Source organism: Micropterus salmoides, unplaced genomic scaffold (assembly GCF_014851395.1).
Source record: "Micropterus salmoides isolate LMB-PRFRI ecotype aquatic unplaced genomic scaffold, ASM1485139v1 Ms_hic_scaffold_20, whole genome shotgun sequence".
In the NCBI taxonomy this organism is placed as follows: Eukaryota; Metazoa; Chordata; class Actinopteri; order Centrarchiformes; family Centrarchidae; genus Micropterus; species Micropterus salmoides.
In genome coordinates, this window is record NW_024041151.1 from 7,215,756 (window position 1) to 7,234,087 (window position 18,332).

Below are 18,332 nucleotides of genomic sequence, written 5' to 3' on the forward strand. Positions count from 1 at the left end.
GCATGCTGATGTTAGCATTTAGCTTTTACTTTTTATTTAAATCAAGGGAGGACCTCTGGTGTAGAAAATGTGACATTTGTTTGCTTCCTTTTTGTTTTGTGAAGTATCTTGTAAAATGTGGCTGTGGATCTGTATGATGTGTGTGTGTGTGTCTGGCAGGCCTGACACAGCTCGTGTGTGTGTGTGTGTGTGCGTGTGTGTGTAATGGGAACAGCTGGCTGAGGGAATGAGTACAGAGGGAGAGGTGATGGATGTGAGTGGAGCTCCTGTGACAGACGAGCTAACAGGTGTTCACCACAGCCCTCAGAGACGCTATTTATGAGCCGGAAAAGACAGCCAGACGCAAAGCACACTTCGCCAACGGCCTACGCAATGCTAAAGCACAGCACGTACATCTGCACAACTTTACTCGCAGCAGTAGAACTGTCTTTAGGCGGCGGATAGGCTTTAGGTCTCATACATCTTCTACTACACATTACTATTAACATAAATAAACCTACTATCACTTTGTTATGCTGTTACAAGTCCTGATACCGCTTACGTAGCAACTGTTTCACACATTGTTATGACTGACTGTCTTTTAAACATTAAAAACATTAGTTTATAGCAGGAATCAGCATTTTGGGGGGCAGTGCTTTACAGGTAGGAGTATTTTCAGTATGTTCTGTTTGTCTCTCTTAATTAATTTAAGAATAAAACATATTATAAAATTGTTTGCTCTAGGAGTGTGTCTGACCTACCTTTACTAAGTGAGGGCTACACAGCAGCGTACACGCCCCAGTTTGTGCCTCTCATGTAGTGTGTTAGCTTACATTCAAGCCACAAAGCTAAGCATCAGTTTCTTTAAAATGTCCTTGGTCTTGCTGCACAACACAAGATTTAACACGTTATTTTGTATGAAAATACAAACAATACAAACTGACATCAATGTAAACAAATATAACTGATATTCCAGCTACCAGCTTTGTTTGAAGTAGCAACTTCAGAAACAGATAAGTCCTTTTTTTTTTTCCTGCAGCGGTGGGATACATTTTCATCCAGATAGTCAGAATAAGTGTTTTTGAACACCCTTCTACGTTTTTCAAAGTTCAGCAGGTATTTAGCTGCTTCGCTGTGTGACTCAAATGTAAAAGAGAGGCAGAAACTCCTGCTGCTTGCTTTAATACTTGAAAGAAGTGCAGTGGTCATTTATGTTTGACTGCTACCTCCATTTGTTGGTGAGAGGCATAAATTTGTTCTGGTTAAACAGGCTAAAGCCATGAAGTTAAGGGTAGCGGCAGTTTTAGATTTTGCAACGTACATATTTATTGGGATTTACATTAGATTTGTGTTTACATTGTTATCTATACATTTGTGAAAATTTTCAAACGTTTAGATGTAAACTATGTAAGCGAAAATGTACATTTACATATTTTTACTGGTTGCAAAGATTTCGACTCCTTGTTTGTAGGATACAACGCAGTCGGTGGATGGAAACATGGGAGGAGAAGGGGAAGAACATATGTGAGCAGGTGGATTGACAGATTCATCAAAATCATGATGTCATGAGTACATGGTATGCGCCTCAGCCTGCCAATTAGCAAAGTTAATCATTAATGATTTAGTGTTTCAGCCACGTTCAGCTAAATGACCATAAATCACAACATAGAGATGTTAGAGAGATGCAGTCAGGTTAATCAGCCCAAGTCACACAGAGGTGTGTTATTACCAGAAAGACAAAAATAAAATGTTTTCCTTTTTAATAAATGCACTTTTTATTGTTTAGCAAAGCGGTACAGATAAAAAGACCTCGTTGATTAAAGTCTAATGTATATGTTTGGTTCTCTAAATAACATTATTCTCACGCAGAAGGCACTTTAACAAATTAGATTTGGAGCAGTGTAAAGGCTGGAATGTAAAACTACATCATAGATGGATAGGGACTAGTTTTGCATTGTAACAGTTTTCAAAAGGTTTATGACAGTATTTAGATGGGTCTAAATGGCGTGGAGAAATCCTCCTTTTCTTGGCACAATACAAACACAGAGTTGCTTGGCTCCGGCACAAATGCCAGTGAACTACAGTCGGACATCAATGCTTTAGTGGAGTATGTCAATTTGTGTAAACACTGAAGAGGGAGAGACCCATTGGCCTATAGCACTGAGAGGGGTGCAGCAATGTACTCTTTCTCCCACATTATGTATTGTACAGCAAAACCATAAATGGCATGAAATTTAAATAGTCACTACTGACGTAAATGACGAGCTGAACGAGTAGTGTCATGTTTATGTGTGTGACTTTTAAAGGAGAAGGTATGGGTCACATTTTAAAATGTATCATCACTTCTAAGATGCCTTCTGTGTGTTTTTAAAAGGGGATCATCTCTTTAATTCAAGTATTTCACAAAGTTATTCCTGCGATTCAGGACAATCCTTTCTAAAAGGGCAGACCATTAAAAGAAGAAACTCTGCACAAGTGCTTATCCATTGTTTCCTGAGCACAAAAGTTCAAGCTCTAGTTGTTCGGGGCTGCAGGTACTGCCTGAATTGTCCTAAACCACAGAAATAAAATACATGAAATATTTAATTAAGTGCTGTTCCCTTTTATCTTTACTAAAGGCAGTAGGGAGGATAGTCGGGAGGCTCTATGCCTGGGAGAGGGCTTGTTTGAGGTCTCGAAGCAACATGGACGCCATGACGCTCTTCTCTGTGTTGATGGTAAGTAGAGCAGTGCAGGCCTCCTTCAGCTCCAGCGACACCAAGACCAGGGCTCCACTGCTGACTGTCCGCCCAGCAAACCTGCAGGTGAGTCAGAAAACACGGTGTCAGGTACAAACCCATTAAGACTGACTGACACAGACACTGAGCTGTGCTGCGGAAAGCGTGGCCTTTAAGGGTTTAAGTTCATCTGACAGTTGTCCATGGAAATACTTCTTACCAAACTATTAACAGCATGTTCTGTGGCTGAGTATCAGAGGCAGTGTTTCTGTAAAGAGATGTTTCAACTCTTCAAGAATAGATTTTCAGTGCTGTGAACATCACAAACAAAAATTTCATACAGCTCCATCATGTTGGGGTGGAGGCAGATATCTAAAAACCTGAACAAATGAAAACCATAGCTTTCTGCATGGCTAGATGCCACCAGGGGAAAATGAGATGATAGGTTTTCTTTTTGTTACTTGGGTGAGGCAAAGGTGACAAAAAGAAAGCCAACGCACTGATCACAATTTCTAAATAGCTACTGAATCTTTCCTCCAACCTATCAAACAAATTGTATGTGAACTTTTTAATTATCGGCAAAAATAAAAATATGAAAAAGGTGCATTCCCATCACCCTGGTTGAATTGAGCAAACAGGTTTTATAAAAATGAACAAACATATTTCAACAACTTTCTGGGCAGGATGACTGTCAGGTGTTTCGTGCTATTTAAAAACAACATTTCCTTTTCAACAAAAGGATAAATCACAGAAAACACCTGGATGTGAAGCCAATAGTTACAACTACATCAATGAACACGCTAACATCAGGCACGTAAAAATAAAAGGAAAAAAGATAAATGTGCCCAATCACAGGCCTATACACTTAACTCACATTTCTCCCCCAAAACCCATAAATCCTAATCCAAATAACACCTCACACCTTGTAATTACTCTAAATTAGTGAGTGAGACAAAGACGGAAAATGATGTGACAGGAAATATAGAGAGCAGAGCAACAGACAGTCTATTATTCCAGCTGACTAAAGATCCATTAGAGGTGAGACACGCCCTTTGTGCCAGTCAAACTAAATTTAGCCTGTTTTTATGGACCGTGGGTGTCTATGAGTGTGTGGGAGCCTCAGAACCGGTATGGGGGATGCCCCGTCCCACCCGCTCCCTCTGGGCCATCAGGAGAATTCTTAGTCTGCCGTTTCCTTGGATACCGTCCCTGCAGACTGGAGCCAAATCTGGGCACACATGGTCCCCATTGAGAGTGCTAACAAGAGGCAGACAGGGGCTATGACCCTGTGTGACCCTCTTTGAGGGGCGACGGAGCCGAGTTGAGCCGCCTCTCCCGCTCCCCTCTGGTCCTCAGCATTTCAGAGCCTCACGTGGCTGACTCCCAGCCATCTGCCTCCATTTAGCACTACATCCCTGCAACAAAGACCCCCCGTGGCAGCCTGCTTAGGCCTGACAAACAGCCCACAAAGAGCCCCACTTAGACCTGACTAAAGCCTGTGAAGAGCCCCCGCAGGACGGCCTCTGGACAGGCGCTGTCACAGAGCCGCTCGACGCCGTGCTGTCCAGCAGGAGCGACTAGGACGTTCACCAATTAGCACACACACACACACACACACGTCAAAGACGGGGGGGGGGCACCTAGGGTACATGCAGATACACATACACAATGAAACAGCGCTGGCTCACAAACCCAGTGTGTCTGGGTGTGTCTCTGGGGAGCTGCTAAATTACCATCAACAGAGGAGAGGGAGTTTATCAGGGAGCTCTCAGGGAGGAGAGAGGGAGTCCTCCTCAGGCTTAATTAAAATATTAGCCACTTCAGCAGGAAACACAAGCCATTCAAGAAGAGGATTAATTTCTCTCAAAAATACCAACCTCTTTGCTCTGCTCTCACTTCTTTAAATAATTCAGAGGTCGTATATTCATTCAAATTACTAATTGTAGGAATTCAGGGTGTGCTCTCTGTCATACTTCTTTCGCTGCACAACACAACAAAAATTATCCTATTTATGCAAAAAGAAAAATACTGTTTTGTTTAACACAGTCATGAAAACATGTAAACATACATGCTTGTCCCTTGTCTGCTTCCCTCAGCTCTTCTCTTGTCCCCACTGTCAGCAGCCTAAGGTGTCTATGTGGTCCCTGTGGCTTTGCTAATGGATTTAGGATATAAATCTATCATTTACTCAGCCAGTTAACACTACCCTGAGGCTGCTTTCATTTCGTCTCAGGAGACGCTGTTGTGGGCTTTTGTTCATGTGTGGTATTAAGAGCGAATGAAAGAAACAAGAGTGTGTTTTGATTATGTTTGATTTCCAAGTCTATTTACTTTGAATATTCTTACTTTGCTGTTTGTGGCAGCTTGCATGAGCAGATCTACATTACATCTATCTAAACACAACATCAGTGCACTTTGACGTACTAGAAGGGAAAGATTAAAGACAAGCGGGGCCTTAAACGGGTCATTGGTATTCTCCTGCACTCTTCACATACCGGGCTAAACACTGGATTAATTGCAGTGTATGGAAAGAAAAGCAAAGCATAACCCCTGGACTTAGAGCAGGCGGATTGGCATCGATCGGCAGGGCTGTGGCTAAGCATCACTCTCCAATTATCTGTGATTCTCCTCAGTGTAGAGAGCCTGTGTGTGCCATCTGCCTCCCCTCCACCCTGCCACTGCAAACACAAAGTGGGCTTCACCTTTACATTCACCCACACACAGAGAAGACACAGGCCACCAAGGATTCTGCAACCAAGAATGCAGGACTTAACCCGAAGCGAGTACACAAGCGACCTGCATCTTAAGTAAATATTCGACCAGCTTTGAATCCAAAAAAAGTAAAAAGACGTTTTCACCAACATCAGAAAAGTTGAAGCCATATGTGTGGTGGCTGCTGCTAGTTAATATTGTTCCATCCCGGTTCTTGGCCAGGTGGACAAGTGGAGGAGTGTCCTTCAACTGAGTGGTCAGTGAGGCCAGACCAGAGCCAAACACATGCGAGCAGACTCAGACCAGGCAGATGGCCAGAGCTATTAGCCCCAATTACAACCAGGAAACCTCCACGCATCTCCAGAGCTCGGCCATACGGACAAACCGCAGCGCTGCACTCAAAGGGCAGAGGTGCAGACGGACACGAAGGGAAGGAGAGGACAAACAGACTACACAGTCTGAAGAAGAATAAGAACAAAAAGGGACAAGATGGGAAGAGGAAATGAGAATTTAACTTAACAAGGATTCGAGGATACCTACAACTGAGTTAAACATCAGTGTCTTCTACAAACAACCCACATTACAACAGTTACATGGCACTCCTCGTTTCATCTGAAGATAGATCAAAAGCCACAGTTTCTGCTAAAGCAATCTAGAAGGGAGAGACCAGACGTTTAATTAGGCAGGTTATAAATTAGAATCAATTAAATTTTAAATAGGATTCAACTTCACTGAAAAAAAAAGAAGAGAAAATTCAGTGTTTAGAGAGACATAATTTAATTATATCAAAGTGTAAAGAGAAAGCATAGCTTATAAATCACAGGGTTCAGTTTTTCTTCTTTTTTTTTTTTAAAAATTAGGCTCTAACCAGCGGGATTGGCAATGCATGCAAAATTCGATCAAATTTGCTTTCAAACGGACTGAAAAATAGAGCACATTTATTCTATTCCGCCTGTTTAGACATAAACAAGAACAGCGTTTTTCTACATTTGCTTTCCTGCTTGATTTATTGCCATCCTCCTTTCCAGCAATCAATTTCAGTGTTTCAGTGGCATCCCCCTCCGTTCGGCCTCCAGGCCTGTTTGGGAAAAGCAGTGCTGCACCCTGCTGATAAACAAGGGGAGTGCAGGGATGCAGAGGTGCAGCGGGGGATGCTGGATGTTGGCTTTGTTAAACAGAACCTGTGTTAACGCCAATCTATGACACAAAGAGCTGGAGGTCAGTTCATTGTGAACTGTATCATTCTTAGGCTTCATATTGAAATCCCATCCGTTATTTCTGCATTAAACCCAAACTCTCGCTCCTCCGAGGGCAGATCCTTTGTGTAATCTTTCCCGGATTAGAGAACCCTTTCTCTGGGGAGATCAGAGGTGAGAAAGAGGGTCCTGGATGGAGGTCACCTCGCACATCACATTTAATGCAAAGTGACCTCCACAATAAGCTCTCAGTGGGTGTATCCAATCAGATCGATCACTCTGCTGTGGGTGTGCGTGCCATTCAAAGTATGTACAGCAGCAATACACAAAAACACCATGAGTACAATTATCAGTGCTACAACGATTGGCAGACATTAAATCAACAATATTGAAATCAAGTGAGCGCTTCAGTTATTTATAAAACAAAAAGTCCAACAGTCTCTGGTTGCAGCTCTTCGTCTGGGCATTTTTCCACTGTTTTCTGACAGTAAAAATAATCAACAGATTAATAATAATAATAATAATAAAAATAACCTTTAGTTTTGACTCTAATTACTCTTGCTTTCCAAGATTCAGTAAGGATCTAAAGCTGTGTATGTGGGAAGGGGAAAATGTTTAATAAACATATGGAGTACAGTAAGTACAGTTGATGAATGGTTAATTTTCTTTAATTGATCTGCAGAAACAAAACAACACAACTGAACACAGAATTAACAAACCTTAACTTAAAAGAGCAATCATAACAAAGGCTGCAACTAATTATTATATTCATTATGGATTGCTCAAACATTTATTTTCTCCATTTATTGAATAATTGTTTGTGTTTATAGAATATCAGCAAATAGTGAAAATGTCCTTCATAATTTCCCTTATTTTGTCCGACCAACAGTTACAAACCTAAAGAAAAAAAAAAAAGAGATATTCACATTTGAGGAGCTAAAACCAGTGATTTTTTTGGCTTTTTTTGCTTTTAAAATGACTTAGTTAATTCATCGATTAGCATTAGGATAGGATGATGAACTAATCCAGCTCTAATCATAACAATCCTATAACTGTTTGAACACATCAAAAGAAATATCCAGAAGTCGTGCAGTTAACGGCACCACATTAAAACCATTAACGGACACATTTAAAGGGAACTATCTGGATAAATGAAACACAGAAGCACCCAATACTGTTTCTTTGAGACAACTTGTCAAAGTCAAGGCTGTCAAACAGTCCTGGTCTGAAGATTTTGTCAGCAAGGAACTCCATCATCTCCAATCAACAGACCTCAGCGTGGAGGAGCCGGCCATCATAAGGACACCAGCGGACAATATGGAGGAGAATGCCTTCATTATTATGTGACTACGGGGCAACATTGGGACACTGCCTTCCTCTTTAGCCGTCACAGAAGCAGGAGAGAGATTGATAGCATGGAGTCATTTGAGCTATTGGTTATTCTGAATGAAGTATGGGCTTATTGGATGCAGGCCTCTCCCACTGGCTGACATTGATTTCCACTCTCTCAGCTCACTGTCCCTTGTGCTACTGCCTGCCTCTTATGTTTTCCTCTCTGACTTCCTCGCTGTCCCTTACTAATCCACTGTCTCCTACATTTTTCCTCTATTCACAGCCCAAATCCACAAAGAAATTATCACCAGCACAAGATCATTCAAAGACGAAGACACACAGAGAGATGTAACAAAAGACGGACAGAAAGAGAGGAGCAGGAGGCCACGGCGCAGAGGGATGGAGTGAAAGACAAAGAGGAAGTGAAAGAGAGACAGCGGTGTGGAAGGAGAGACAGATGGGGGCGCAGAGATGAAGTGAAAGAGAGACAGAGCAGGAAACAGAGGGAGAGAGGGAGGTGTAATTATCTATCAGGTGTTCGGGTGTGCGTGACAGAGGAGGAAGCTCATTAGCACACTCTGTGTACACCAATTACACAGCCAGGCTTCTCAGGGCATTCCCCTGGCATGTCTGTGCGAGGCTGGCGGGGACACACAGGCACTTTCGCTCCATGATACCAGCATATACACTTTAACTAATCTCCACGTAAAACACAACTATAACGGGCAACGTGTGCATTAATTTTCTCACTCCAGATTTGTATGTGACACACAAAATGGTCTCAGAGTACTCAGCAGTCATATGAAGTGGGTGTTTCAATCCATTTCAGGCAATTCAGGAACATGTTGCTAAATCTCAACATTTCTAAATGTACTATTTTTATCATTATTTATTTTTATCATTTCTTCAGTCTGAATTGCTGCATTTTGCATTGTTTTTATATCTTAATGTATATTATTGTTCCTCCTATTACTACAGTACTGCTTCACTGACTAAGCTCTATCGCTAATGTCACACTACCCAAATCTGTACTGATGTGGACAGTTATCATTTTAAAAGTTAACAGTTCGACATTTTGGGGATGCACACCTATTTGCATATTTGAGAGTCAGCTGAGAGGACTGATACCACTCCTGTCCACCATCTGCCTGTTAATTATAAAGCTACAGCCGGCAGGGCGTTGGCTAAGCAACCAAGAAACACTGCAGCACACATTTTGGTTTTTGTACAGATTAAACAAAAGAGATATTCTGTGTTCATTAGTGAGCTTTAGGAGCTGGTAGGGTAATTTTGTTACCATTGGAAGAAGCCTGGCTAGCTGTTTCCTGCTGTTTCCAGTCTTTGTGCTAAGCTAAGCTAACCAACTGCTGAGGTCTCCAACAGAAAGCAAATGACCAAACTTCCCAAAATGACAAACTCTTCTTTTAAATATTGTTATGGTTCAGGTCTGCTCAAATCAAAAACCAAGGGCGAGACTAATTGAATGTAATTTAAGTGGATTTGGTATTCATTTAAGTGATTGGATGACTCTGCAGATCCTTATCAGTTTCTTGTTTTAACATGACAATAGAAACGTTCATGTTTTAAACACGCATTTATAAATCCTTGTGAATTTGTCAATTGTTGTGAATTCATGTCTCCTTTCCGTATTGTCTTGTGGGGTTTCTTTCCAACAGCTGACAAGAAACATTAAACACCAGTCATTTAGTGTGAAATTCTCAGTCTTGGGCTGGTTTAGGATTCAACGTGAAAGATCTCAGTCAGATACAGTACAATTGTATCTATGTAACATCAGGCTGTATAAGTATTGGTACATTTCATACATTATCTGGATAAATTATCTGTATATGTAGGAATAAAGACACAATAGTAAAACCTAACAATAACAAGATATTTTGTGTGTATTAGTGTATTCTGGACATTTCACCTGTGGAAGTCGTTTTGGCTGGATGACACCACGCCTACGTTGGCCACGGACAGGACCTGCTTACTGATGGCCTGGCTTGAGGTGTTTGCTTTTGCCATGGTGATGGTTACAGAGGTTTCATTCATGCCCAGGAGCTTACCTGAGAGGACGCAAAATGATCAGCCATCAAACATGGACGCACACAAACTAAAAGGAGCTAAAATCTTGTTGTTGCTTTATATTCAATGTTTTTGTACGGTTTAAACTTCTAATAATTACAATTCCACAAGTTTAATATACATAAAACTGTGTATTACATTGTTGTATACAGAGTATTTTGGGACCAGGTTTTAAGCCAGACAGTGAAGGAACAAGACACAATAGATTGATAATTACTAAAAGGGTGAGCTAAACAATAAAAGGGAGATTCTTTAAAATGCAAACACAGTTGAAAAAAAGACTCCCCGCTGAAGGCAAAGGGCCAATGCATGTGCACTTAGTAATGAGCAAGGATTTGAAAGAAAGAATCAAGATATATATGCAGAAGTTAAACAGAAATAAAAAGGGATCTTAAAGGAAAATATATATAATGAAAACTGCTAACTGAAAGAACAAATTAAGTTCACTCAATTTGGTATAAAGCAGCAATTTGTTGGAAAGAAAAAGGTTCAGCAAAGCAAGTTGTCCTACTCTGTTCTGTCCATTTCTTTTGTCTGAGTGCAAGGTGTATCCAGCAGAGCTCAAAACAGCGAATGAAGATTAATTAAGGCAGGAGCAGCATTTAGCAGGCACTTAAGGGCACACTGATGGCTTAGATATGAGTATGCTCTCAGCTCTCAATAGCTGCCACAGTATGCAGCTCTACAGGTGTGTGCGTGTGTGTGTGTGTGTGTGTGTGTGTGTGTGTGTGTGTGTGTGTAGGAAAGGCCATTAAGTGCTTCATAAGAGGCAAGCATTTTGCTTTAATGACAAAAGGTGAGGAAATGTTTATTAGAGGCAGGCTGCTAGGATTTTATTTCATTTGACAGATATAAATTTTAAATACAGCATGTAATAGAGGATAAACTATGATTTTAAGATTCAAACCCCTAGTTTTGTCACAAAGACCTGAAATGTAATTGTGAGTGGTTCTGTTAAATGTATTTTAGATGGTTGCAACTTCATCCATAACAATTTAATCACCTTTAAAGTCGGCCAACCGATTAATCGGGCTGCACTCAATAGTCCGATATTTCATCCTAAATGACAGCACATCTAATACCGTTACTGGCTAGCATTATATATACATATTGTTATACTGTAGGGAATAATGCAGCCGAACATCATCATCGGCCATTGAAAAACACGTATCAGTTGACCATTACTTTAATGCATAGGTGTGGTGATATTCTACATTTTTCTTACTGTTAAATTCAAAACCAACAATGAATCGATCCTTCTAGTATTATCTGTATATCACCAGAATGATTAAGTTATGCATTTATGTTGCAAAAGTTACTACTGGCCTATATAGTGATGTCAAATATCAGTCTATATCAGTATCGACCTCAAAAACATCCAGTATCATTCAGGCTATATTCATTACATTAAACATGGGCACTGCAGTTTACTTTGAGTCCTACATTGACTGCGTATTTATCCACAGCAGAAAAAGTCTCCAACAAATGTACGATTTACTCCTGTATGAGTGATGTTAGCTAAAAACTAGTGCCCAGGTGTGTTTTTAAAGATTCATGTCTTCAGTAGGAATGAATGAATGGGGCTTTGTGCCACATAATGAGTGGGGAAGTTTGAAGAGATGAACTAACACATTGTTTTTTTGGGATTTTCTACAAATATATTGCCTTCCTTATTCTTTAATCATAAAATGATCTGCAGATGTTTATTTGCTAAAAGGTTAAGGTCACTTGGGCAAATTTAAAAGATAATTATTTTATTTAAGACCCAGCAGTCTTGAAACATTTAGAGAAATTGTATTTACAGACAACAGAAAGGAAATGAATTAGTTCTCCCACTGTTGCTGATTTGATTTAACACCGAACATTGCAGCAACTCTGCGGTTACTACCTTGATATTTCATCCAGCAACATTTTATGGTATGGTAAAATACTTTACTTTAAATACTTTTTACATCAAAGACTTTGAATTAGTAAAACAACAATTCAAGTTTGTAATTAGTGATAATTATGATGATCTCCTATGTGCTTTAAGCTTTTAACAATAGGACTTTTTATTTTGCAGACACTGAAACAAACACTGAAGCATTTGTTTTCCTCACTTTGCTCCTTGCAGAAGTCCTGTTCTGTAACGGTACTGGGCATTAATAGCTCTCCCACAGCAGGCTGGATGGACACACTGAACTGGTCCTCCTTGGTGCTGAGGGAAACAAACAACAGAGAAAGAAGAGTAAGATATTTACAGGATAAGGCACATAAAGAGTTCTTTAATCAAGAGTTCTGTTTAAAGAGTTCAGGAAACTTGTAAGTTAGGACTTGTAAGGCAAAGTTTCAGCTCAAAATACAAATAACTTCAAATTCATCTTAATCTAAATGAACACTTTGTGCGTGTTTTGTGCACTTGTGTGTATTTATGCTTTGTTTTTGTATTAAATGTTTCTCCTCTGATTGCCATGCAACCCGCGCTCTGTGAATGGCATTTTGGGCCAGATTGATTCCCCCATCCTGAACAGATTTTCTGATAAAGTTATTGATCGGCTGAGCAGCGGTGCCAATGGCATTCAGCAGGTTGATTTGGGCTGGGGCTGATTACTGGAGGAATAATTGTTATCCCAGTGAACTCGGATCAATCGTGGCTGATGTCTCACCTGGGAGTGCTGGCACAAAGCGGAGTAGGAAAAGGAGAATTAACAAAGAACAAATGAGAGAGGAAAAAGGTAAGAGAAGACACCAATGAACGTAAGAGACAGAGACACTTAAGGGGGATGCGAAGATGAATCTAGAGACACAGAATGAGAGCAGTAGCTGAAAAAAGTGGTGAAAGAGACATACAACTGACTGTCTGAGAGAGAATAAAATAAGCCCAACTTGATAGGAGTGGTTGTCAGGTTGTCTTACCACAACTGGAAGTTGGCTGCTTGTGTCGAGTCGCTGAAGTCAATACCCATGGAAACCGTCACCGAGGCCTCTGGCTCCAGCCGCTCTGAGAGTGGGGAAGAGGGGAGGAAAGACGAGAGGAGAAAAGGAAGAGTGAGTGACAAGGGCACAGTGTGCAACTTGGGGAAGGATGAAGCAAAGGGAGAGAGGAGGAGGAGGAGGAGGGGGGGCAGCAGCAGAGTGGAACAGACAGGCATCCACACCACTTGTGTTTTCTACTTCACAAAGCAAGGCCACTGTGTGTGAGAAATCTATCCTTCAATCTCATTCCCCACACCTCTAGCCTCGGGAAGGAAAAGAAAAAACAAAACACATGAAGGACTAGCATATTTCCAAAACAATGGGCTTGTCAAAGCATCAAGAGAGAACGGGGTGAGGGAGACAGAGTGGAAGAAATGCGAGCTAGACAGAGAGTTAAGTAAAGCCAAAAAATGCTGAACAGAGAGTCTGGACAGCTGACTGGGAGGAGGAGGAGGAGGGAGGTTAAGGATGAGAAGAACACAGACAGACAGAAACATCCTCCACGCTTCCCCAGTCGGCCTGTGTTTCTCTCTCCGTGGAGCAGGGCGATTTTACTGTATAACTCTTTCCACAGACAGAGAAGAGAAGAGGCTCCAGAGGAAACCCTCTGAAAACAGAGCCATCATGGACTCACTTCCAATCCAGCCTTCACAGCTTCTCTAACAGACATTTTCGGGTTTTACCTTTATGTATTTTTTGTTTTTGTTTTTTTTACAGTCTCCGTCTCCCTAGTCTTCTGTGATCAAGAAAACCATAAGACAAATGATTTAGAATACCATCTGAATAAATAACAATATCTATCGAAATGTGATGATTCAACGATGATTCTTTTAGAGGGCCAAATTGCAGATAGTAAGTTAATGATGTATGTACAATGTGTAAGAACAAGTTTACGATTTGAGATTTCCAAAATCTATAATTGCTGAAATTTGGGTACATAGTAACAACATTGTCCCATGAGTGGCTAGTCAGTCAGACAGGTTAAACACACGCCAACAGTTTATCTGGACTATTCAAAACACAAAAATGCACATGTGAAATGTCAGTAAAAATCCCTCATTGCACAGCAAAACACAACAGCTCTAAATACAGCAGCTCAAAGTTGAAGCAGGAAGTCAGTGTGTAAACTGTGAGAGGTGTTTACAGAAGATTATTTAGATTTAGATTAATTAATTTAAGATTAATTCTCGTCCCAACACGTGTGGCTAACCAGAGGGTTTGTTTACAACCTGTATGATCATCTGACTGCTGATGTATCTTGCTTTGTCAGACTTCTCACAATGTCACTGTGTTCCCACAACTCCACAATTGCTTTGAGTATAAAATTGTTATTACAGAATAAAATCACAAAATAAAACCTGTGCTGTAATAAACCAGAACCACATAAACTCCCAAAGCTACTTGATAACTACTTGTATTAAACTACAAGTATTAAGTATTAAAAGGTGGAGGAGATGCCAGTAACTAGCTGTAACTAATTAGCTGACAAGAAATATGTTAACTGATTTAGGGACATGTTGGTGAACATAAACAATGAGAAAATCACAATATATAAATACTATTTGAAATTACCTTAAATAATGGGTTTAAACAACCGTTCACGTGCAGATGAACAGCAATTGAAAGTAAAGCACCTTGTAGAGGCAACGAGCAATATTTCTTATTAAATACAAACCCTGCCAGTATTTTCCGTTAACAAGACATAGTCTTGACATACAGACATTGTCTGTATTCATCCTCTGCAACTTATCCAAACCAACTCCAGCAACCCGCTCAGTTGCCAGGCTCAATCGATCCAAATTACCCACTGTTTGGCTGCTTGAGTTCCTTCAATGCCCAATCAATCCCTTGCAATTGACAGTTTTAACGTGCTCCACCGCTCACCAGTTGTGTGTGTGTACGTGTGTGAGTATGTTTGTGTGTGCATGAAAAATAAAACCTTGACAGAGCACTGTTCTCAGTCTTAGAGTGTAGCAATCATACAACAGCATGACAAGAAATATGGAGATAGTACATGTTTGTTCGTCCTGATCGATACTAATGAACAGGGAAGCTGAAGTAAAATTGGCTCTTTTCAGGGTGGGAGAACGGGACAGGGCTTTTGCTGAGCTGAAAGCAAACAATCATAGTATATAACATAAGCTAGCATATAGATAGCACCGCAGAAATTCCAGAAAGACACTATGAATGACTAGGAGTGATAACAAATATTCAGCCAATTGTAATAAATATTTATGTTTACATTACAGAGGGGAAAAAACTGAGTTCAGGCTGGAGTTTGACCCACTTGTAGCCTAACATGTGTGAAACTGGTAGCAAGCACATTCTGCACAATTTTAATAATGCGTATCTAAATCTGTCACGTTTTCTTGGGGAACTGGAAAATAGAATAAAATATAAAAATCATAGAGCCATGCCAAATACACTTTGACTTTTTTGTATTTACACAGGAAGTTAATGACACAGAGACTGAATAAATGAAGAGAAGATATAAAATAACTAGCAGATTCCTCACACTTTGGATAATGGTCTCTGTAATTTAAAAGTATTATTTAGCTTTTTAGATTCTAGATAGTGTGAGGGGTGATATGCTCATATTAAAATCTGTCTGACAAAGATTTTGATTTTTACTGTTAATACCAAGGAAACTATAAGGCTGGCGATATTCTTTTTTCTTTCGTTATTTTTTATTTTTGTTAATGTAAAAAAAATCTCATTAAAAGACCAATAAAACTAATCATGTGTTATTAGTCGTCTCAATTATTACTGACATCCCAATCCTGAATGTGGCTCTCAAGCCCCAAGCCTATTGGTTCCTATGTAAAAAATGTATGTTTAAAAACCATGCCAGAAACAAACACCTTCATTCTTTAAAGATTAAATATTTCCTTAACCAGCTGGACACTGTAGTGTTTAACAAACATAACTCAAACAGGAGTAAATAGTGCATTTTTGGGGGACTATTTTCAGTGGTGGATTAATACCCATTTGGTGCTCTAGTGAGTTTTTCCCGCAGCAGTACGGTGTATTTGGGATTAAGTCAAAATAAACTAGAGTGCCCAAAATCTGTGTGACAAAGGAACATTCATCGAGGCTCACAACCAGTGTTGATATTCATTTTTTTCAAGGGATTTGTTGACAATTAGACAAATATAGAATATCACTAGCCTCATCTTTCAATTTCCCGTTTGCTGCCAATACTACAAATCAATAAGCAATACTAGATTTACCTGGTTATTTTACTTATAAAAGCATGATGTTACAGTATATACCATCCATCCATCCATCCATCCAGGGTCGTGGGGGACTGGAGCCAATCCCAGGTGACATCGGGCGAAAGGCGGGGTAAACCCAATACAGGTCGCAGGGCCACACATAGACAAACAACCACTCACACTCACATCCACACCTAAGGACAATTTTAGAGACACCTATTAACCCCCACACCTGGTGGGAGGAAGCCGGAGCACCCGGGGAGAACATGCAAACTCCACAATGAATATTATACTTAACTATTAGTACAATAATAATACTGTGATATAAGATTTGATCTGTTTTATTCAGTCACAGTTTACCTTTTTAAGAATAAAGCATATTTTTACCACTTAGTGGCATTATGATGCGTCCTTAGTGGAGTATTTTACACATATGGCACCAATACTCACCGATGGTGTTAAAGCAGTGGATGTTAAGGCTCGCTGGGTTTCGGTCTCCTATATGGATCTTCTCCAGGCTGTGGTCTGAGCTGTTGGTCAGTATGACCTGTACAGCCACCATACTGGGCTGGTACAAACAGGGCTGCCTGGGGAAATGGTACTTGGCTGACAGACCTTTTCCTGTCATATGGTGAAGCAGCTCATACGTTTTCACAGGGCCGAAAGACGGAGTGGTGACCTAGAAGCACACGAAAGACAGGGATTAACCTCAGCAACCACTGACAAAGAATAATTTTGTTTTTGTTTTGTTTTTGTGCAAACAGACAGTGCTGACAAAAGAAATTATGAATCTATGAACAACTAAGCACAGCTGGAAACAAAATCCTGAGAGCAGAAGCAGAGAAGAAAGATGAGAAAAACAGTACATGCAGAACATTTCCCAGAAGCATAAAGCGCTCCACATCTACACAATATCCAGGGACGCCTTGCACATTACAGTGCAAATGCATCCACACAAGAGGAGATTAATACAAGAATCTCCGGTCCTTCCATCACCTGGATTCATGCAATTCACCGTGTCCAATCAGCAGGCAGAAAGCAGCACTTCTGAGTGGAGTGGGACCAAGGGTTGGCTGATAGCTCCCCACCAACCCTCCCTTCATTAACTCTGTAGGGTAAAGAGGAGCCCATTTAAGAAATGTGCTCAATCAGCCCAGTTAGATGAAAATGGGCCGGATGCTTGGCCAAACCAGGCTGAATAAAAACAACCTCTAATGAATAGAAACACAAGTGCCTGCATGGGCCAAACCTGCCGCTCGCAGGCCTTTTAAAAAGGGGGCTTTTACCTTTTCAGAGGCAGGAAATTGAATTACCTTTGAGAGATAGGGAAAAGAAAGAAGGTGGATGTGGTGTTTTTTCCTCCAAAAAAATTAACATCTTGTTACTTGGATGAACAATGTTCACACTTGGTGGCTTTCCGGTTTACACTTGATGGTGACAACTGTCAGCTCTCATTAGGAAGATAAGACTACTCTGCCCACACAATGCACCACAACGCACTAAACATCTTGCACTGTCAAACATAACTTTAGACACACCTCCGCTGCATGTAGATCTTAATATAAAGAAAATAAAAAACATCACAAAAGTAGAATAACTTTTAGTAGTTTCGTCAGCTGGTCTGTCTGTCTTGAATGACAGCACAATTAGTTCAAAACATCAGGATGGATAAAGCCTTTTCACACCCTCTAAAACACTTAGCACCTGAATGTATTCGTACTATGAAACAGAGGCAACACATATCATCCTGGTACAAGTGAGCATGAGTTCAGAGACTGAAAAACTGCTACTCACCAAAAAGATTTACAACACTGAGTGAGACAGCATTATGTGGAAAAACAACAACCAGTGGTAGAAAAACCACAGACTTAAATGATTAAGCTAATTGAATATGACTAATAATATGATATGAAGAAACAGCGGAAACATGCAGGCATGATGGCTCACAAGGTTGAGGGGTGTCAGGGTACATTGTTTTATTGAAGCTGGACGTACTGGCAGCGTGTTCAGACTTGGGTGAGAAACGTACGAGGCATCCGCCGACTTGTCACGTGGTGTGTGAGGATGAAGAATCGGTCTGACATACAACAAGAGCTGTGGAGATGAGTTTCAATGTGTTCGCTTTGGCGGGTGACTCACTA

General features: G+C 40.5%; 1 protein-coding gene across 2 annotated transcripts in view; it reads right to left on the reverse strand.

Annotated features, from left to right (window-relative positions):
• Positions 1 to 1,729: 1,729 nt before the first annotated feature.
• The window catches only part of ap3b1a (adaptor related protein complex 3 subunit beta 1a), a 60,458-nt gene continuing 43,855 nt past the window's right edge, over positions 1,730 to 18,332 (reverse strand). For both annotated transcript variants that reach the window (XM_038733508.1, XM_038733507.1), the window contains exons 23-27: positions 16,642 to 16,870; positions 12,917 to 13,001; positions 12,121 to 12,218; positions 9,864 to 10,002; positions 1,730 to 2,777 (exon numbers count right to left, since the gene is read on the reverse strand). In XM_038733508.1, the coding sequence (XP_038589436.1) occupies positions 2,624 to 2,777; positions 9,864 to 10,002; positions 12,121 to 12,218; positions 12,917 to 13,001; positions 16,642 to 16,870 (705 nt within the window). In that variant the 3' untranslated portion in view covers positions 1,730 to 2,623. The remainder of the gene's footprint in view (positions 2,778 to 9,863; positions 10,003 to 12,120; positions 12,219 to 12,916; positions 13,002 to 16,641; positions 16,871 to 18,332) is intronic.